A 21,816-nucleotide genomic window follows, 5' to 3' on the forward strand; every position below is an offset into this window, starting at 1 on the left:
AAATGAAAAACATTAACAATTACTCTGGAAGCTTCATTCGCATTAACCTGGCTCGTCTTGGTAAGTGAAAAACAGAATGTTAAACTTGAATATAAATGACCGCTTTCGATTGAAACAAACAAAGTTATAATTTTAAAAAGTCATTTGAAAAGAATATAATTATCTTTGATTAGATATATTTACAGTTCTAAACCATTTAATCATATCCGTAAAATCCGATCGTGTGAAATTTCTCGCGTTATCCGGGTTATAACTATCCTTTCCCGTGTAGCCTTCCCATGTAGCCTGCCCTTTAAGCGCAATCATACCTGGGAAATGGCCGAGGATAATTTAAGCGCAGTCTCCCATCGCAATGAACTCTCCCTTGCCGTAAAGGCAAAGGGAAGTAACCGCTGCATCATTTCAATACTCTTCATATTGGAGATAATGTCAACAATCCTGAATTACTTTTTGTGGTGAAATCGTTGTTAAGCATGATGAAACAAGTCTGTAAGTATGCATTTAAGTTAGTAAGTAAATTTGTGATAATGGTGCTACACGTACAGTATTTGAACGCTATTGCTGACTGTATATTGCTCTTAAAGATTGAAACTATACAACTTAATATAATTTGATGATTTGTGTAAGGTGTGTCAGTCTCTGATCAGCTGACACTGACAGCTGGGCTGCGGAGTCAGATCCGGTGAAATATTTTGTATTTTTCAACTTTGCTGTATTTGCATGATAGAAGATCATCATGTCAAGCAGAGGGAGTGAAAATCCATTGCTGTCAAAATGGACAACAACAGGTAATTTGCTTGTATAAATATATGCAATTCTATATTATATACTGAGTATACATTTGTACATGTACAACTATTGGTTTCTAATATGTAACATATCCAATAACTACTAGTCGCCCATCAATAGGGCATACTTTTCTTCTAATTTTAAGGCTTTTCTAAGGGAACATGGAAACAATTTCTAAAGCACTGAAAGTTTCATAAAATCTTTAATCAACATCACTTTAAAGCTGCATTCTCACAGATTGAATGTTTTGACAACTTTGTTATTTTTATACCCCCACAAACGAAGTTTGAGCGGGTATATAGGAGTGAGCTTGTCGGTCGGTCGGTTTTCATGGTTTCCGGACGAGAACTCATGAAAGGCTAGACAGATTTGAAAATTTTTTGGTACACAGGTGTAACATCATGAGATACAGGTCAAGTTCGATATTGGGTCTGGTGGGGCCAAGGTCAAGGTCACTGTTACTAAAAATAGAAAAACGGTTTCCGGACAATAAATCATGAAAGGCTAGACAGATTTGAAAAATTTTTGGTACACAGGTGTAACATCAGAAGATACAGGTCAAGTTCGATATTGGGGCTGGTGGGGCCAAGGTCAAGGTCATTGTTACTAAAAATAGAAAAACGGTTTCCGGACGATAACTCATGAAAGGCTAGTTTTTCTTGTCAGCAGTGTAACTTCTAAATTACTCAACAGATTTAAATAAAACAATACATGCATGATAAAAGAAGATGCAGTGTGCAGTAACCTTGGAGTTATGGCCTCTTTTCAAAGGAATGGTTTGCCATTCCTGTGTCCAGGCGGCATTTGGGGGTATTCGTCACTCCTGTGACAGCTCTAGTTTGTCTTGGAACAAGCCAATTTTTGGGTAAAAATCTAGGGAAACCAGTTATTTAAGACTGCTGACAAAAATTTAGATCACAGATTTTTATATTTAAGTTTAAAATTGATGTTTTATGCATTTTTCTTAAACCGTTAGTAACCGTAAAAAATTAATTTTCAAACGGAAATATGAAAATCTGCGATCTGATCTTTTGTCAGAAATCTTTAATCATTAGTTTGCAGATATTTACGCAAAAATTTGCTCTTTCCAAGACATGAAATAAGAAAGTTGTAAAAATGTTATATCTGTGAGAGTGCAGCTTTAAGAAGTACATATGCATATAATTTTAACTGTATTTCAATAAAACATTTTTTTTTTTTGGTTCAAGAATTACACAGCTTTTGATATATGTTGGTTGTCTTGCATAATTAAAATAAAACTGACTTCATCTTAGGATTAGCTGGCTCTCTCCAGTCATCCACACTTTTATCAGGGAGTGTTGGTCAGGACACGCGAAAACGGAAACCAGATAGCAAGAAATCAGATGTTTGTGAAAAAAAGTCTCGAGACAGCCTCCTGTCTGGCCTCACAGGCAACACATTGCTGGGTAGTACTGGTTCAAAGTCTACAATGCTCAGTGAGTAATCATGTGCTGGTGACTATTTGATAGTCATTTTTCATTATGTGTATTTCTCCATTTTTTCCTTAGGGCTATTCCAGTTAAACATATGTCCCACCCCAGGACGGCAAAATAAAGAAATTCTGTAGGGGGTAGGTCTTTTTCTTAATTTGCTACTGTAGGGGGTGGTGATAAGTCCAATTTCGCTTCTATAGGGGGGCGTCATTTTCTTTTTTGCTTTTGACCGTATCTGCTCATTTATATTCACTGCCCGATGGTGAAATACCGTTTTTTTTTATCCATATAACATATTTTACCGAACGTCGTGTACAGAATTGGTTTGGATACAAATCTTCGCGATATTACGCGTCGGTTCCGCGGTACCGGAAATCAGAAGAAGTTGCGTCCTTTGACAACAAGATGGCGGAGGCGCCAGAATTTGTAAAGTCGTGACCAACCTACAAAATTGGCTAGAAACCAATAGTTGCGCCGCATGTGTGGATACGTTTCGTGGTAAGTATACCAAATTGCAGTGTTCGACACTAACGGGGTCCCGGGATCCCGAGGACACCAGTTTTTCAGGAGGGACACCTGAACTTCGAAGTCCGGTATTCCGTCGGGACACTTTAAATTTCTGACTGATAAACGCTAAATATCAATAAATAAGTAGCATTTAATTAATTTATTACCTAAATTCGGGCTCCCTAAATTTCTTGACAGCACATGTCAAAACAATATTATTAATTATCATTATCGGACTCATCAAAGCCACGGATAGGTCCGTGTCAAAGCGAAAGTATAGCTGACTATTTGACTATAGTTACGTCATGAATCTATAAATAAACAGGTCATTTCACAGGCGCATGCAGGTTAACGCTTCCGTTTTGTTGTTTACATTTTAAACAAGGTCAGAGCTGACAGAGATTTATTATCGGTAAAATACTTATGTGGAATTGTTTTGCTTATGTGTCAGAACCGCCCAAAAAGATGCCAACTCTGATGATACCTTTTATATAATATGATGCGACCTTTGAGTATTTACAGTAACATTTACGACACAAAAGAACTGCATCCTACATTCAGCATTCTTTGTTAATTGGCATTCAACTTATCAATATTCTTTGTTAATTTTAAAGACATATATTTTATGCCTTGATAAAAAATAATAGAAATAAAATTTGCAGGGTTTTATTCATTAATTCAATAAATTTATAAAATTTTATGACTTTTTGGCGCGAAAATTAACATGTATACACAATTTTTGGTCGTCTGCTCTTCCAGTATGCACTACGACTGTTGGGCAGTCTGATTGATTTATCAACAGCTCTACTAAATATTGATTGGAGTTTTCACAAGCCAGATGTAATATTCCTACAGTTTCTTAATGAAAAGCACCGACATTTGACAAGACCCTGAACCATGATGTATTTTATGCGTATTTTCCAAAAATCTAAAAATAGTAACAACATCAAGTTTTTGTTTACATTGTATCCATCTCTGTTTTTGACTGAAAACAAAAGGGACTTAAGACATTCTCCCGCTTTTGAACCCAATCTACCAACTTAGAGACCAAAATATACCTCACTGCCATTCAGTGCTACTAACCTGTCATTACATGCTGCTGAAAACATGTATAATAATTATGGTGGTTTATACTTGCATTACAAATTGAAAAGTAAAAGGATGTTGAATTTAATATTAAAACAGGCTCAACAATGAAAAAATGTAAAAAGTGGAAGGGACTCCTAATTTCAGGAAGGGACACCTGATTTCAAATGTTGGTGTCCCTTCGGGATCCCTTGGAAAAATGGTTAGTGTCGACCCCTGAAATTGACAACAGTTGTCTAGAATTTTATTAGAAATCATAATTTGTACGTATTGCGTAAATGTTATAAATCCGAATGTTTCGTCCCCTTAACATTTCGACCACAAGTTATTTTAAGGTTGTATATAATTACATGGGTGAAAGTTTCAGCCTCATGTGGCTTAATATGCACTTATAGCAAATATGAAGAAACAAGAGAACCGTGGTGTGTAGGTTATAGTCCATATAATGGAAAATAACCAAATTTATTAATGGAAAATAACAAAATTTATTACAAGCGAAGCCCAGTAATAAGTTTTGTTATTTTCCATTACATGAGCTGTAACCGACTTATAGTTCACCCTAGTTTCTAAGCCAATCATCGAACAAGGCCGTATACAGCGTGCCCATTGGCTGCTCGAAGTTCATTTGGCGCGCGCCATGTCTGTTGACCTAGTTATAATAATTAACTTATTGGATGCAGATGTGATCTTATATGAAACCTATTCGAGCAAAGATTTGAAAATCTCTGGGTGATGATTGGCTTAGAAACTAGGGTGAGCTATAAGGTCCTATATAGCTCACCTGATCAAAGAGTTACAAAAGAGTAATTGCAAATAATCTTTGCATATAGACGTATAAAAAAATAAACTTCTCAAGGGGGTCCGAATTTGCTCAAAAAATATTCTAAAGGGGGTTCTTTTCTCATCAAATAAACTTCTGAAGGGGGATGGTCCATTTTGAAAGTGCCTTCCTGGGGTGGGACATATGTTTTACTGGAATAGCCCTTACATGAATACTTCTTTTTTTTTGTTAATACATTGTACACAATATAAAATATATGCAAGTTTATACCATGCTTTTCATAAACTGTAACATTTCTAAGATAATTATGCAAAAACAAGGTTAGTTGATAGGGAATTTCATGTTAAGGGCTGAACATAAACTACATGCCATGTATGCTTTTTGTTTTTTAATTGTTAAAAGTTGATTTCAATATGCTAATAGATGAGAAATTCACAGTTTAAGCTGAAAACACTACTGTATATAAAATATAAACTGGGAACAATAACCATCCTAATCCTACTTCCAGATGGAAACTGAGTAGCATTGAGTAGATATACATGTACAAATACAGCTATCATCTTTTTTTGTTCTAAAATACAGGCAGGGGAAATTTAGGGTTTTCCCTTACTTCGAGTCTTCTGAGCAAGCCCAGTACGGACAGTGACGACCAAAAACGACCTTTCTCCCAGCTCAGTAACTCAACCACTTCTAGCTTCTCTTCAACACTTCTTAAGGTACTGGAACATGTATACCAATAGAATAAAGAAGCTGTGTATGCTAAAAACATTTGTATACTTTATACCTGGGAAAATGTTCAATATATATATATAGAAACTTGAACAAGTATAATACTGAAAATAATGAGGGAGTACACCTCACCTCACTTCTAGAGTTATCTGAGTTGCATTGAAAGTTTCAATGATTGAGATGAATTACCGTTTAATCAGCAAATGTAACCATATCATATTTAGATAAGTTTAACATCATGCACATTTTTTTCTGCTAGCATATATGTTTAAAGTATTTTAGATTACTTTAATTTTGTGAGGTTTTATTTTTGCTTTTATCCTCCATTATAAAATATTTCTCACTGCAAATTTCAATTCTCGCTCTAAGTAAAAGCTGCACTCTCACAGATAGAAAGTTTTGACAATTGTTTATATTTTTGTCTTGGAATGAGCCTATTTTTTATGACAATCCATGGAAACCAGCTATATAAGACTGCTGGCAAAAATTTAGATTGCAGATTTTAATATTTAAGTTCAAAAAGTGATTTTTTATGCATTTTTCTTAAACCGTTAGTAACAGTTTAAGCCATTAAACATTAATTTTCGAATGGAAATATGAAAATCTACGATCGTTTTTTTGTCAGCAATCTTATATCATTGGTTTTGGGATATTTACGCAAAAGTTTGCTCTTTCCAAAACAAAAAATAAAAAAGTTGTAAATATGGTTCATCTGTGAGAGTGCAGCTCTAAGCAACAAATAGTGTAATTTAAATTTAGTTTCGAAAAACATTCAATTATCATCATAATATTCAAAGTGGATTGTGCTTTTCAGACTGGATTAACCCTTACTGGAAACACGTCATCAACAACTAGATCAACAGGATCATGCTTTTTGTCACATGGCAACAGTTCCCTGGCAACAGGCTCTTCTTTAGCAGCCACAGGTTCTTTAGCTATAGGGTCAGCTTTAACAAAAGGATCCACACTAATGAGCCGTCAAGGGTTACAGTCCACTAATTTGGGCTTAACTTCAGTAAAATTAGAATCATCCTCTCATCTTGGCCTGTCAACAGGAATTTCAAGCACATTGCTGTGTAGTGTCAGCACTGGCTCAGCAAAAAGTGGTGGGCGTAAGATCAAAACTGGTGGCAAGAAAAAAGAAAAGTCAAGAAAGAAAATCAAACTAGGCAAATATGAGGCCCCTACTCCAGAGTATAACCTGACCAATGAGGTGCCAGCAGTGAAAGAAATCTCAATGCCGAAGTTTACACCCCCTGATTTAGACAGGACCCTAATGGCTGGGGCAAAACTGCATGATGTTAATGGGATGAAGGTATTATGAATTAATATTTTATATATGTTATGCAATATGCATGTAGATAATTAGACATTCTAGAAGTGTATTGTAAGTTCTTGTTGTAGGATATTATTGATCTTTGTGCTGATATTTGTTGAAATATCATTTACTTTCTTTGATAAATGGGGCCATATTCATCAAGCATCTTAGTGAATATTTTCAACTGAGTGAAGAATTCTTAATTTTTGACAACAACTATTTTAAATACTCTCTTTTTTTAGAACGTTTTCGGTAAAAAAAATGCAATTTGAAAATTGTCACTAAGATTCTTAGCGAATATGACCCCTGATGCTTATTTTGTGTCATATTAATTTTTGTATGAGTGGTGTTATTTCCTTTTTGTCACATTCTTTATGCTTTACTATTTTTGGGGTTTGACACAGTCATACTTAAATGAATTGGAATATTGATACATGTAGTTTATGGATACTCCTAATTTTATAGTCAATTAGTTTCTTAAATAATACTTAAATGAAATCTTAAATCTTCAAAACCCTTTGTTTTCAGTTTGCTCTGGTTAATGCAGTGAGTGGTTCTCTGATTTGTCAGCCAGACTTCAAGTCAGGAGCTGACCCAACCCGCGTTACCTTGGTTACAATGTCAGAGAAGGTCATCTGTTATGACCCGGAGTTCGTTCTGAAGGTGAGTGCAAAAATCAGTCCTAAGTTTAATTGGCTTTGAAATTATCATGTCTTTTTAACAGAGCTATGCTGAATTTTAAAGAGAAAAAAAGTGGGTTATTGCAGGCTTGATTTTATGGTTGTTGTTACCTTAAACCTTTATTCTTGTTGGTCATGATGGGTATCAAACACACAACCTGTTTGATAAGAGGCAAACACCTGGTAAACCAAAATACCACTCTTTTTTTATTTAATATTTATGAAGTCATAATGCACTTAAAAAATATATCTACTTGCCATGCTCTATCATATGTTTTTATCATTCTGTTTATAATACAGTGTGTTTCTTTAAATGGTTTAACCATCAATCTACATGCTTATAATGTAGAGCCAGAAGTTAAAAAATGCAACACACGTCTTTGGAATTTTAGCTAGCGCTATACAGCAGGAAGCAGTTGAATATCCGGACAACAAGCAACTTCCTTCTAGCCCTGGCCTCCCATATACCGGCATGTAGACCGTACCTGAAGAGATACTTCAACGTCTCAATAGCCCTGCCCTCAGACTGGATTGAAGTTGCTGAGATATACTCAGTATGTCCATACAATTATATGTTCTTAATAGGATCATTTCATTCACTTTCTGTTGAAACTAAACAGTAAGTTATTGCCTTTGTCTTGTCATTTTGAGTGATACAGTATCATTTTTTACAGTTTTTATTTACTAGTAGTTCCATTTTAATTTTATGCAAAAGGTTTTCTTATTGCTTTATATGCTATATAATAACAGTTATAATGGGACAATAGTATGTTGGCCTTGGATATAGTTAAAGGCATATCATTGATGTCCTAAAATTCATCTTTTTTGAGAAAATAACTTAAGAAATTTACAAAATGTTGTCATAATCTTGACTGTCTAGTTACAAAAGTTTGAACACCTTTTATCTTAAGACAATGTTAACCTGGAACATGTAGTTATAGTTACGGCACCCACAACCCAAGTTATTAAGATTATACCAGAATGTTTCTTTACAACTGTATAACTTTAATTTAGAGAATTGAGGGTGACGTAACTGTTTTTCTCCATGTTGTCATGGTCAACATTCGATAAGGCCCATGCCAACGGTTACCATTCAGATATGGTAGTACATGTAAATGTGCTGACATAAACAAAGAAACACTCTCAAACATGGTACAATTGAGAGTTATATCACAAGTACCTACTTTCAGGCATTCCCTGAGAAGACTCTGCCCCTTGGTTCCCTTCCATCAGCTCTACGGAGAGCCATGGTGAACAAATTCCCGGACTTTGACAAATACCAGTTGGGTAAGCAGAGATATTCACATGTACTGTACTATTGACCGGAAAGCATCATTTTGATCTTTAAAAATGTCAATGAAATGATTACATGTATGTAAATTGACTTTGAAGGAGAAAAGCAGTACTTTATAAATGGCCTAATCTAAATCTAAACTTGGTAAATTTCAGTTTACGTCCTGATAGAACTAGGATGGAAAAAAGTACACCGGTAGATTTCATTTGTATAGGTTTTGATTTAAGTATGTGTAATAGACTGATTAAAATCTTGCTATTGTGTTGCCCAGTTTAGGCAGATTTTGGTATAAAACCTTTTTATTTTTAATGTAATTTAGCCAAGTACAACAAGGAGAGCTCCGGCAAGAAGAAGAGAAAGAAGGAGAGGCTGCAGAAAGAGCAGTCAGGGGAGGCAACCAGAGGTGGAGGCAGGGGAAGGTACTCTAGACTGTTAAGGAGTTGTAAATACAGTTAGCGGTAATAATAATAATAATGTTATGCAATAATAATTAAAAAATCAGAGCAGTCAACCCGAGTTGGAGGAGGGGAAGGTAACTGTGTTGTTATTCAGAACATATTATTAGGACATTTCTCAATTCAATTTACTTCTGTGAATTGATATGATTATGTGTCCATCTGTCACCTCAGAGGTTGTGAGTCCCCATCAGTCCCCAGGGGTGCTCCCTCATGGACACCCTAAGGGCCTACATTTACCATCACCTTCAGTCAGACTCTCAAATGGGCAATTAACAAGCTATATCATGTTACAACAACACTTTGGCTATATGTTAAACAAATTTCAAACTCAAACTTACATGTGTTTCTCTATATCAAGGGGCCGAGGTGCGTCTCGGGGATCACGAGGTGGCCGTGGGGCCAGCAGAGGGGCCAGGGGCGGGACACAATCTGCCCCAGCAGGGAAGCCAAGAAAACGATCCATGCTGGATTCTGACACCAGCAGCTCTGAGTCTGACTCTGAATCTGACTCTGACTCTGATGAAGAGTATGAGAAATATAAGAAGGTAGGTTTGAGAAGGTTTTTGTTAGGCCAATTTTGTATTTGAATGTACCAGTAGACTGGACACCTTGAATTGTAGGTACTAATTTACCATAAAAGTACAGATAATTCATACCCTTAATATTATGGTTGACTTGAAATTCATCATGATTTTTTTTGAATATTCAACAGAAGTGATTTGATTAAGTTGAACAAAAAATTCTAAGAATTTGATATATAATCATAATTATGAGATATGATAGATGTTTAGAAACTAACTACATACCATTCTTCCACATGTATATGTTTGTCTTCCAGGACATTGTGTATGATGATGGAGAGAGCCCTGAACAGTTACAGAAGATGAGCTTCACCCTGAAGCAGCTTATCCGGAAACTACACATCACCGAGCCAGTGGAACATGTCATGTGCCTTATTGGGAAAAAGTAGGTCACTTGTACATTGGTACATGAGAACATATTGTAGGGTTATAAGGCTTATACATGTAGTAGTCTTAAATAATAGATGTGTTAAACTTTTTTTTCTCATCCCTAACATAGTGAAGGATTTGCCATATAAAAAATCATAAAAAAATCTGTCCACGTACAATTATTAAGAGTAATACATGTAGATAACAATACTGCATGTAGCTTGGTAAGTGGAGCATGTCAGGTGTGTCATTGAAAAAAGTAGGGCCGTGTATTGATACATAAAAATATATTGTAGGTATGTTAAGGCGTATGTGCATGTAGGTACATAATTATACTGCATATCACTTGGCCAGTGGAAAATATGATATTTCTAATTGGCAAAAAGTAGGTCCGTTGAGTACATGTGTATTGATACATAAGAACATGTTGAAGGGATGTTATAAAGGAATGTACATGTTGTTGATACATAAATTAAACATCACTGAATATATCCTACGTGTTGAGTGTGCCTTTATAGGTAGGTCATTTATAGTGGCATCATCTTGGTGTATACCAACTTTTGATCATTACACAGTGTAACATGCCATATGCTTCATTGAGAAAAGAAAGCTGAGTTCCGTCATAGTCAACTTCTGGTTTTCATTGATAACTCAATTTTTTGTGGCATGGTGTCTTGTTGCTTAAGTTTGGGAATCTGGGTCACAAGGGCACTTGAATTGAAATGAAATCTTGCACTTCATTCTTGGTCAAGGGTGCTTGTTCTTATAACTATGTAAAAGAAAACACAACTCCTAGTGCATCATTGATCCACTGTGGAATAAAGGTTCAAGCCGTATAAAATGGTATTAAAATGACCTTGTTTTCACCCTTGATAACAGTAAACTATCATAAGTTAATTATGTAATCACACTAAATCATTTAAATGACAAAACTTATCTTCATGAAACTTGATGTATATGTTGGTCTCGCATTCCAGGTACCCAACAACCCTAGAAGAGTTTTACAGATGCCGGTTACCAGGAACATTTGATGAAGAGCGAGCTGGAAAGCGTATGAAGCTGCCTGTCCCAGAGACATGGGAGACTCAGGTGTCACTTAAGGGGAACAAGGCAGCGACATGGCAGGAACTGCTAGGTAGGGGGACTTTTAACTTAGATATAGATTCACATGAAATGACACATAGTTTATGTGTTTTTATACTGAGCCAATAAACTCTTTGGAGACCCAGGTGGCCATTCCACCAAAAATCCTATATACCCTTTCATAAAACTTGCGGCATACAGGGGGATGAGCAGCTTAATGCTTTAATCTTAAACTTTGAAAACCAATATGTGGTTTTAAAGTGTAGGAATTAAAGACATTGGAGAAATGTTAAGCTTGCTTTTTTGAGAAAGCAGTTAAGAAACATAATAAAAAATAACATTTTTCCACAGTATTCCAAAGTAAGATGAGAAATGTAAGAAAGAGCAAATCATCAACAAAGAAACAATGCAATTAACCTGTGGATGTTTTGCACAAGAAAGATTTATTTTTCATGACACTACCAATGTGTTAATCTAAATCCATGTGATATTTGCAGATCACAAGAAGTTACCCTTCATGGCAATGTTGCGTAACTTGAGAAACCTGATTAAAGCTGGGATCTCCTCCAAACACCACACTGGGATCATTCGAAGGCTCACTGATGATGTAAGGTTATAGAGAACATCTTAGTCATGGAATGTGTCACACAGCAAAACTTAAACACACATTGGTTTTATATTATTTTCTTTATTATATAGTACAATTCATTCTTGAACTTGTTTTCAAGGTTAGGGTTTTCTGACTTTGGCCCAAAATTTGTGACATTGGTCAAATTCACACATAATTATTCAAAATTATTGTATCTATTTCACTCTAACAGTACTGTTACCGATATGCAGAATTGGTAATCCTATTTTTCATATCTTTTAATGAAATGCATACTTATATGCATCCAGAGGCATAATTGTTATTTACAGTTGCTTCTCAAGCTCCAGATAGTGTTTTGAAATTACACATTTATAGAAATATTTATGTACATACTTTGAAAATGTGAAGCGCAAAACAAGTGACCTTCAACTGTATAACTACATAATTTACAACCTTTTATCAAAGTAAAGACACTGCACAAATGTTCACAAATTCATGACATAAGTGTCTACAGAAGCTCTCAAAACTTTCTTCAGTCAAGAACACATTCATGTTCATGGTTTTAACCACTTGAGCATGAGCCAATTAACATCCATTCTCTATACACATTGTGAACATTGCAAATTGATTTTGATAAAGGGTAGTACTACATCTGTTAACACTTTTGTTACAATGTTTTTTTCAACCATTTTGAGTTGGGCTGGGGCTTTTTAGATTGGGAAAAATACCTCATTTTGACTAAAATTGACAGTTTGTGTGATCAAGTATATTTCTATTTGTGTTAGCAGTCAAATTGCCATGCTAAATTGGTCAGAAAAGACACTTTATTGTAAAGACTATGTTAACATTTACATGACTGTATTGAATCAAAGCTAAGGTGACATTGTATTACACTATAGTACCATAACCCTTTTTCCATCTTTCAGAGACAAGTAATCAACAGCAAGCAGTTTCCATTCAGATTTTTCTCAGCTTATGAAGTACTGGAACAACTTCAAAAGGATTATGAAACATCCCGTAAGTTAATGTTAATGGACCATAGCAGTTTATGGTTTGTTCAGGAAACTTAGGAAAAATCATCAGAGAAAAATGCTAGCTATTTTCCTTGCTGTGATCTTGTCTGTGGCTGGGTTGCTCATATTTTTTTTAACAATAACTAAGTTTTAAAGAACTAAGTCTTAAGGTAGTTGTATAGCTGTCCAGCTTTCACCTATAAGGTCATGTGTTCAAACCCCACCAGGGACACATTCTCTCGACCAAAAAGGCCCAGTTGTTTTCTATCCATAAAACAGACTTGAGGGTTTACATCAGCTGTCAGGTTTCTTCACAATCGAGTGGAACTATATTAATATAAACTGACATGGCAACCATGGGGGGCAAACAACTATGCTTGTGAAAGTAGAGAATTCACAGTAAATTACTTATACTGGATACATTATCCAATGTATCATCTCAAAAAATATTATTATTATTATTTCCCAGAGGCAGCTATAATAGCAGAGGCTGAAGAAATGGCAGCTGGTGGAGGCCAACCTAAGCATACTAAGGCGAAGAAAGAGAAACTGACGGCTGACAACTGGTGGGCCATCAAGAAACAGAGGAAAAAGGAGAAGGACAAAAAACCAAAGTGAGTCTGATTGTTTTTGTGAAGGATTTGGTATCATCTGCAAATACATGAGACAAATTGGTATAAACTTGTCCAGCATTCGTGTCATCATCAACACTGTCATTCATTTCTGATCAATGATACTTTTGAATAATGTTTTAAAGATTTTTTAGGCTTGGTTCGCTCCTTGGTTATGGTCAGTAGATGACCCTAGGTGACCCCATTTGATTTTAGGGTCATGAGTAGATCAAAGCCAAGGTCATGACAATATTTATTGCCCCTTTCAGCCATCACTTTTGTTTTGCAAAATTCTAGTTTTAAATTACATATCATTTCTTTTAATATATGTAGTCTTTTATTTGCAAACATTGTGGATTAGCTGGTGTGGAATTAGTTTTGGTCATTTCCTTGATTTCAAATTAATTTTATAAAATCTAAAACATTAAAACATAGAATTGTTTAGTATATTTTTATCATGAAATGATAATTTGATGTATCTTTGGTAGGGGGGTAAATGCTTGCCTGTAAACCACACTTGTACCATGTTTAAGAGAGTTTTCTTGGTGTGCGTCTCTGCATTATCCTCCACATTAGAATGGTAACAAGAAGGCGGAGCATACCCATGCAATTAATAGTGTTGAGGATATGACAATGCTTTTCATTTATAGAAATGCTTGTTATTGAACGTTGTCCTTGACAACATGGTACAAACAGTTACTAGTGATTAAGTTTATACAACTCACGCTTTGTGTTATGTAGAATTGTTATAGTTCTAGTAGCAGTGGCAGTTAATATTTCTAATTAAAAACTTGAATCAAAAAGCCCTAGACACATCTGTGACGAGAGCCACAGTGTACAATGTTGCTAGACTGAGCAGGAAAAGTTTTTTGTGTACCTCAGAGCTAAACAAAAATGATATCCACATTTCAGGGAGACGCCTTTTGACTCGGGAATCATAAACCGGTACAGGAAAGCCCTAGACACAGCTGTGAAGATTGCAACTGTTTACAATGTGGCTCCTATCAGAGGAAGGACTTTAATACTGTGTAATGTCAGTTCAGCAATGGATGCTCCCTGTACAGCAGCTCGAGGGCTCGGAAAACCAAGAACTGTAAGTTCAAAGACAAGACAAACAAAATTAAAATACATACATGTATGTGGTAATAAAGATACCGTGTATAACTGGCTGAGCTTGATCAGAAAAAGAAGACAACTGTGAAGTTAATCTGCAATTTAAGATATAATCATTTAGAAATTGCATAACAAATGTTTTGTTTATTTGAAATACAAAGAAAACTTAGCTCATAAATAATTATGTTGATTAGTATGTTTATGAGATACCAAAACTGAGAATTTTTAAAATAGACATCTGCATACCCCAATACATGAAGTAGTCTGTGAGCATTTGAAAACAACAACATGTTTTCCATTCTATATTACATAGAGTATTTATTGACCTTATTTTTAGATGAGGGAGGTATGCATCCTTCTGGGTCTGATGTGCAAGTATTCATGCGAGGACAGCACCATGATCATCTTCGACTCAGACCTGTCTAGATACATCAGCGTGAAACCCAAAACTGGCACAATCTTGGAGAATATGCGACTCGTGTTGGAGACTGATGTCACTGAGGGTCGTCTTGGGAACTTCAACGAGGGTCTACCCATGGAGATCTTGTATGACGGTCTGCGAGATAGAATACAGGTTGATCTTTGGAATCCTTGTGGTTTCATTTCTTTGTTTAATGTTTTTTATATAAGTTTATTCGAGCAGCACTTTTAAAAGGCAATCAAAGGGATATTGCTGTACACAGCTTATAAAAGCTCAACAAAGCACGAACACTTGGGCTCATATGAAATGTAAGAAAATCATGTTAAAAAATTGTTGTATCGATGTAAGAAAAATATTATTCACATGTTTATGTGAGCAATAACTTGCATAAATATACATTATAATTAAGTTGAAGTCTTACGTAATAATATCTCTCTAAACAAGGTTCCCACTATTCTATCTGAACCTTATATTGTTTTTACCTGTCATATTGGCTTAGTTACCACGTCTGTTTTTCAGAGACAGAAAGTTGAGGAACTGTCATTGTCTTGGTTTTCACAACGATGTCATTATAAGGGAAAAAATAACTCCATAATTGCCATATCTCAAAAACTGTTGATTGTCTTTTGTTCAGCAGTGCTCTTGTTTTCTATTGGGCTAAGGATAAAAATCATTTAAGATTAATCATTTAAAATATTCATACGTTCAGTACAGAACGGAGAGAAATTATATTTTGTAAATGTAAATGCAAAAAAAATGTACCCAAAGTACCGGTACTTCCAAAGCTGATATTCTTCAAATTAACTCTCCATTTCAGATTGACAACCTGTTGTTGATGACCGTGTCCGGTAGTGAGGTAGGTCAGAGACAACTAGTGAACTCATTCATGGAGATGTACAGAAGAATAGTGAACCCTGACCTACTCTATGTCAATGTGGGCTTTGCTGGAAAATCCTCTGGGTATGTTGTTTCTTACCTTGAAATCATAAATATTCTTTAATAGTTTAAAAATACTTTCATGCAGCAAACATTTCCATCAAGTTCTCGGACAACCCAATTTAATGTTCATGTAGGTCATTCAGTGCACCTCGGCAATTTTCCATCCAAACAACCTCGGATATATGTCGGTACATAAGCAGAAGAAGGTCTTAAAATTTAAAAAAACAGTATTAATTAATTGTAGTGTTTTAACATGTATTGTGTATTACTAAGTCTAAATTGATTGAAGTGAAATATTGCATAAATAATTATGACTCACTATAGTCAAATCATTAAGTTTAACTGCTAAGTTGAAATTACTATGCGATCTACTTGCATCTTAGTTAAATGTAATGATTTCTGACATTTTAAATTGTCCATGGATATCCGAGGTTGTTTTCTATGGAAAATGGCCAAGGTGTTCCGAATACGTGTAGGTATGTCTGAGAATGTAAATTCTAGAGAAATGAATGGTAATATTTTGAGGGTTTCAATTTTGAATATAAATCAATTTGATTAATGTTTAAGAATATTTTTAAGGTACATTTACATCTTAAAAAACGGTATGACCTACTTTTGCTTTATAAATGTAATAAAATAGCAGTCTTGGTCTTTAGTATTGAGCTGAATGATTTGATAATGATCATCTATAATTTTTGCTTTGCAGGTTTGCCAAAGACATCAAACCAGAGCATGAGAATAACATCTACATCTCGGGATTTAGTGATCAAATTTTGAGGTACCCGGTAGTTGAGATTTTTAGACTATTCTTTGCTGACAACTTGAGAAAAGCTTTTAAGACAATGAGAAATATTCCTCCTTCAAAAATATATCAGTTAACAAGCAGTTGTAATTGGTAAGGTAAGGTATAGGATTTGTTAAATGAATAATCGATATTAAAAGTTTATCAATTAACATACATAATTGTATACAAGTGTATGTATATTGCTGTAGTGTTAAAATATTTGATTGTTTCTTTGATTTAAGAATCTAGCTAGTTGATTTAGGCTCAGTTCACTTTACTTTTTCTTTAAGGGAGTTTGAGATGGCTAATCATTGATAATTATTCTGAATATATTTATTTAAAGGTTTATTGCTGAGAGAGGGGACGGTGGTCAGTTACGGCATGTTGAGAAGATAGACGAAGCTTTCAACCTGAAGCCACTCCCAACCCCACCGGGGGAGAAGCTGGCCCCACCTCGAGTTGACCCCGAAACACCTTTGCAGATGGTTTCTTATACACCAAGGTATGGATGTGTCCAATATTTCTTACAGCCTTGATATTTAAAACCCAAAGCTCCTATCCACTCCACTGGATCAGATGGTGTCCTCCTGGAGTAGTATACAAGGCTTTTGTCTAAAAGCAATACTTATGCTCTAATTTTGTTAGAGTTTCATTCCACTAATATTTGCTACTCTTTCTCATCATAAGTTCAATACCCAGAAACAACATCTTCAGATGGATTCCCACACTCACAATTACGGTATTTTTTGAAGATAGTGATGTAAAATTGATGTACTGTAGAAAGTTCTTATTTCAGGAGTCTTTTATTGTAATAGTAATTCCCACCATCTTGCCTTTCAAGGGAAAACTAAACCTTATTAAAAACACAAACATTTTAACAAAAATATGTTGAAGTTTTGACCAACTAAGCATGATTTGATATTTGCATGTATTCAACAATTGTCAAAATTGTAAATTTGGTTAAAATTTTAAATTCTTGTAAATTTGTTTAAAGGAAATGCTTTTCAAGTCCTAATATGGTGATTCATTTGTTTTCTTCAGATGGCGTACAGCCCGCGTCTTCATCTCCTCAACATTCCGTGACATGCACGGGGAGCGTGATCTACTGACCCGGTTTGTGTTTCCAGAGTTACGTGCCCTTGGCAAGCAGCACTTCATCAATGTACATGAGGTTGACCTTCGCTGGGGCGTAACAGAGGAAGAAACTAGGAACTCAAAGTATGATGACCCAGTATTATTTTTGGAATACAACAGAGTGTTAGTGCTGTATGGCTAACGGCCAGTTGCCCAGCTGTTTTTTATCCATTCTAGTTTTATACAAGAAAAACTTACAGTAAAAATTACCAAGGGTTTACCGTAATTAGTTTTAATCCAATAAATTTGGTTTAAGAAATTTGAGCAACGGCCCAATGGTCATTAATGCATCAGTTAATCAGTGAAGATTTATTAAGTATTATTAAGTTTAAGTGTTTCTATGGCTGAATAAATGAATCTTACAAATAACAAGCTTTCGTCCTTTTGTTCTTGGATTAATTTCCAACAGTCAGAGTTATTGAGAACATTCCAAAATCCATCTGCTGTTTATTGATGGCATTATATGTGGTTGTTACATGTATGTTCATGTAGGATCTCATTAGTTATGAGTTGATTGATTACCTTTGTCAACTGTTCACATGTAAAATACTCTTATATAATTATTGATATGCTTGGTACACTTTTCTCTTTACCCCAGAACATTGGAGCTATGCCTCTCTGAAGTTCAGCGGTGCCAGTTTTTCCTTGGAATTCTGGGAGAGAGATACGGCTGGGTGCCCGACGAATATATAGTCCCAGACACTCCTGAGTTTGCCTGGGTGCGGGAATACAAGCCCGGGGCTTCAGTTACGGAGCTTGAAATGCAGGCAGGGGCTCTTGGGCTTCACCCGAAAACTGATAGGAGAGATGTGGCTTTCTTTTTCATCAGGGATAATGGCTTTCAATGGTAGGTAGATTTCATATTAAATTAGTTAGTCTGTTTCTATGATAAATAGAGGTGTAGTCAACAGATTCAGATTTGTGGACTTACAAGCCGAAATTTTTATATCAGTGCTTGCCATCTTCAAACTTAAACAAGCCCTGCTATATTAAATAAAAAACTGGATCAAGCCCAGACAGAAATTTAATAGCACAGGGCTTGCAGGCTTGTGATAATTTTCAACACCTAGAGGTGTTGTTGCAGGGTTCACTTTTTATGTCTGTGAAACGTGTACATTGTATTTATAAAACACAGCATCACATTCAAGCAAAGTACAACATTTAATGCTGTGACATCATTTATTGCATGAAATCAAAAAGGCATGAAAATACAAACAGACATACGATGAATTATTATACTTGTTTTTGTTTTTGTAAACAGAAAGAATATATGCAGGCAAAGGTAAACTAGCTGGAATAATCATGAGTTACAATGAAGATTATGTTTGATAATGATAAAGTATTATATTTCTGCTTACTTTCAGCAATATCCCAAAGGAGTTATGTGAAGAATTTCTTGAGAGTACAGAGAAAAACAGACTGGCAATGGAACATCTAAAAACCCGCATCAGGTCAAGTGGGCTGGAGGTCTTTGATGGGTAAGAATTTTAGCGCTGTACATAGTTTTACCAAACAAAACTGCACTTAACTTTAACACAATATTTTTCACAATTTCCAATACAGCAATGGCATTATAAATCAATTAAGTTAATGCTAAGTGCGTTTTCTTGAATATAAACAAATAAGTATGGTACTTGAATTTTTTGAGGAGTGATTTCTTTAGGAATTACCTGAGTACATTCCTAAATAAGGTGTGTAATGTGTTGACTCATTAGTAAATATAGTAAAAACTTAAATAAACATCACTGTGTCATATATAGAAAACATGTACCTTATATGACCATACCTGTGAGTAAAACAAGTCTTCTATATGTTAATTTCAGCTACCCATGTGATTGGGCCGGGATTGTAGATGGAAAGGCCATGGTTGCCAGGCTCGACCAGTTTGGGGCCCGGGCACTCAATAACCTCTGGAATGGAATACAGAAAATGTTCCCAGATGAGGTATAAATTCTGTAATTGTTTGTAAGCCACACATTTGTTTACAGTTAGGCCTTTGTGATGAAGTTTATCCTGATGTTTTCCTTAACTTTTGCTGGATAATAAGAAAGGCGTATGACTACATCGGGTTTTCAACCATGAGATATATTTAGGCTTATCCCTGGGTATTGTCCATGTTGAGAGGCAATAAAAAAGTTCCCTTTTTAGGCACTCACCAACAACCCAGGGATGGGAGGCATACACATGTACAACAAAACTACCTTCAGCATATTTGATTGTTTCTTTGCCTTTTTGTGTTGCCTGCAAAGCATTGCAGACAAATAGGGATAACATTATCTTGCCACTGGTTTGCAATAACTTTTGAACAGCTTGTTGTAGAGACTTCAAACTTGTATTGCACCTTGCTCATTGTCATTTGATGACTGTTCTGTCAACAGGCGACACATGCAATTACCATAATTCTTGTTCTCAAATGAACTCTTTGAAAATTTCTTGAAATTTTTCCTGCAGAACCTAAAGTTGTTTACTGAATATGTGTCTCTTAATTTCTGTTCATGCAGTATGTCAAATATTTTTCAGGCTATAATGTTGGACGAACACTCCCATGTTAACAGTCTGCATGAGAGCTATGTGCAGCAGCAGCAAGCCTTGTTTGTAGGGCGCACAAAACTTGTGAAGGACTGTCTCAAACTTCTCAGGGAAATGAAGTCAGGGGTCATCTCACTACCTGGAAAACCTGGAACAGGGAAAACTGCTTTGCTGGTAAGTAAAAGGGGTTCTCTCAAACTACTTGGGGAAATAAAGTCAGAGTCATCTCACTACCTGAAAAACCTAGAACAGGGAAAACTCCATTGCTGGTAAGTTAAAGGGGTTCTCTCAAACATCTTGGTGAAATGAAGTCAGAGGTCATATTGAAGATTGCGAGGCCCCAATTTCCTGCCTTGTGTTTATTTAAGCTACACAAAAGAGAGTGTATTTCCATTTCATAAAATCAATCTTATCCTTATGTATTGAAACTGTTATGCCCGGCTCACAAATTTGAACCACCTTGTGGGGCCACCACAGGCTCAGCTAACATTCAAGCCACCCTGATGAGGCTCCGTCTGATTTTTCTACTTCTACTCTTTATTCTCTTCACAGGCAAACATCATGCAAGAGTACAAGACCTCGAAGCACTGTGACAGTGGACTAACGATCCTGAACCACTTTGTGGGAGCTGCCCCGGGCTCAACTAACATACTGGCTACACTGAGGAGGCTTTGTCATGAGCTGAATGCAAGGTTCTCCCTGCAGATGGAAGTTCCGGAGGATTTCAAGTAAGCTTCAACTTCACAATATTGTCTAAAATGGAAAAATAAACTATAACAAAAGCTCAAGCAAATTTGGGGTTTTTTCCATTTCTTTCATCAGAATAAACAAGTTTGATGTTTGATTACAATTTTACATTTTGATTCTTTTATAGGATAGGAAAAACACTGCATATCTTGAAAATGTTATCAGCTGATTATCATTTATTTATAGTATTCAAAACTTTAATCTGATCTTTGTATAATAATCATAAAACTCATTAAGAAAAATGCATGTTTTTGTACTTCTTGGTGCTAACAGGATCCACCAAAGATATTCAAACAGTAAACAAACAAATTAAACATGAATAATTTGAAGTTTTAATTGAAATCATTTTTTTCAGGAACACAGTTGTGAAGTTTGGGGAGATGTTGACTGAAGCAGGCACATATACTGGTACCCCGCTTGTCCTCTTTTTAGATGGATTTGACAATATGGACCCAGCTCACCTACCCCACAACCTAGACTGGCTGATGGAAAAAATGCCAAAGGTATATAAAATGTAGTATGTTTTAGTTAATACTGGTTCCTGGTTCTGGATGGATTTAATAACATGGATCAGGCCGCCTGCCTCACAACTTAGACTGGCTCCTGGAAAACATGCCAAAAGTATACCAGTCCAGATTGTTTTAGTTTATACTGGTTCCTTGTTAGTTCCGTAACTGGATGGATTTGAAAACATGGACCCAGACAACCTGCCTCGCAACCTAAATGTGATCCAGGAAAACTAACCAAAGATAAACCAGTCTGTAACAATGTACATGTCTGTTTTGTAAAGATCATGTCCAATTTTGG

General features: G+C 35.6%; 1 protein-coding gene across 1 annotated transcript in view; it reads left to right on the forward strand.

Annotated features, from left to right (window-relative positions):
* Positions 1-422: 422 nt before the first annotated feature.
* The window catches only part of LOC128211536 (telomerase protein component 1-like), a 44,001-nt gene continuing 22,607 nt past the window's right edge, over positions 423-21,816 (forward strand). The window contains exons 1-27 of the mRNA XM_052916440.1: positions 423-489; positions 728-788; positions 2,064-2,246; positions 5,200-5,333; positions 6,161-6,661; positions 7,193-7,327; positions 7,737-7,898; positions 8,535-8,631; positions 8,958-9,057; positions 9,455-9,641; positions 9,935-10,062; positions 11,024-11,181; positions 11,627-11,736; positions 12,645-12,735; positions 13,201-13,345; positions 14,255-14,435; positions 14,793-15,029; positions 15,694-15,836; positions 16,522-16,593; positions 16,943-17,101; positions 17,641-17,817; positions 18,332-18,580; positions 19,098-19,211; positions 19,557-19,677; positions 20,254-20,436; positions 20,815-20,990; positions 21,365-21,512. Coding sequence (XP_052772400.1) covers positions 737-788; positions 2,064-2,246; positions 5,200-5,333; positions 6,161-6,661; positions 7,193-7,327; positions 7,737-7,898; positions 8,535-8,631; positions 8,958-9,057; positions 9,455-9,641; positions 9,935-10,062; positions 11,024-11,181; positions 11,627-11,736; positions 12,645-12,735; positions 13,201-13,345; positions 14,255-14,435; positions 14,793-15,029; positions 15,694-15,836; positions 16,522-16,593; positions 16,943-17,101; positions 17,641-17,817; positions 18,332-18,580; positions 19,098-19,211; positions 19,557-19,677; positions 20,254-20,436; positions 20,815-20,990; positions 21,365-21,512 — 4,143 coding nt within the window. The 5' untranslated portion in view covers positions 423-489; positions 728-736. The remainder of the gene's footprint in view (positions 490-727; positions 789-2,063; positions 2,247-5,199; positions 5,334-6,160; positions 6,662-7,192; positions 7,328-7,736; positions 7,899-8,534; positions 8,632-8,957; positions 9,058-9,454; positions 9,642-9,934; positions 10,063-11,023; positions 11,182-11,626; positions 11,737-12,644; positions 12,736-13,200; positions 13,346-14,254; positions 14,436-14,792; positions 15,030-15,693; positions 15,837-16,521; positions 16,594-16,942; positions 17,102-17,640; positions 17,818-18,331; positions 18,581-19,097; positions 19,212-19,556; positions 19,678-20,253; positions 20,437-20,814; positions 20,991-21,364; positions 21,513-21,816) is intronic.

This window comes from Mya arenaria, chromosome 12, assembly GCF_026914265.1.
Source record: "Mya arenaria isolate MELC-2E11 chromosome 12, ASM2691426v1".
NCBI classification, from domain to species: Eukaryota; Metazoa; Mollusca; class Bivalvia; order Myida; family Myidae; genus Mya; species Mya arenaria.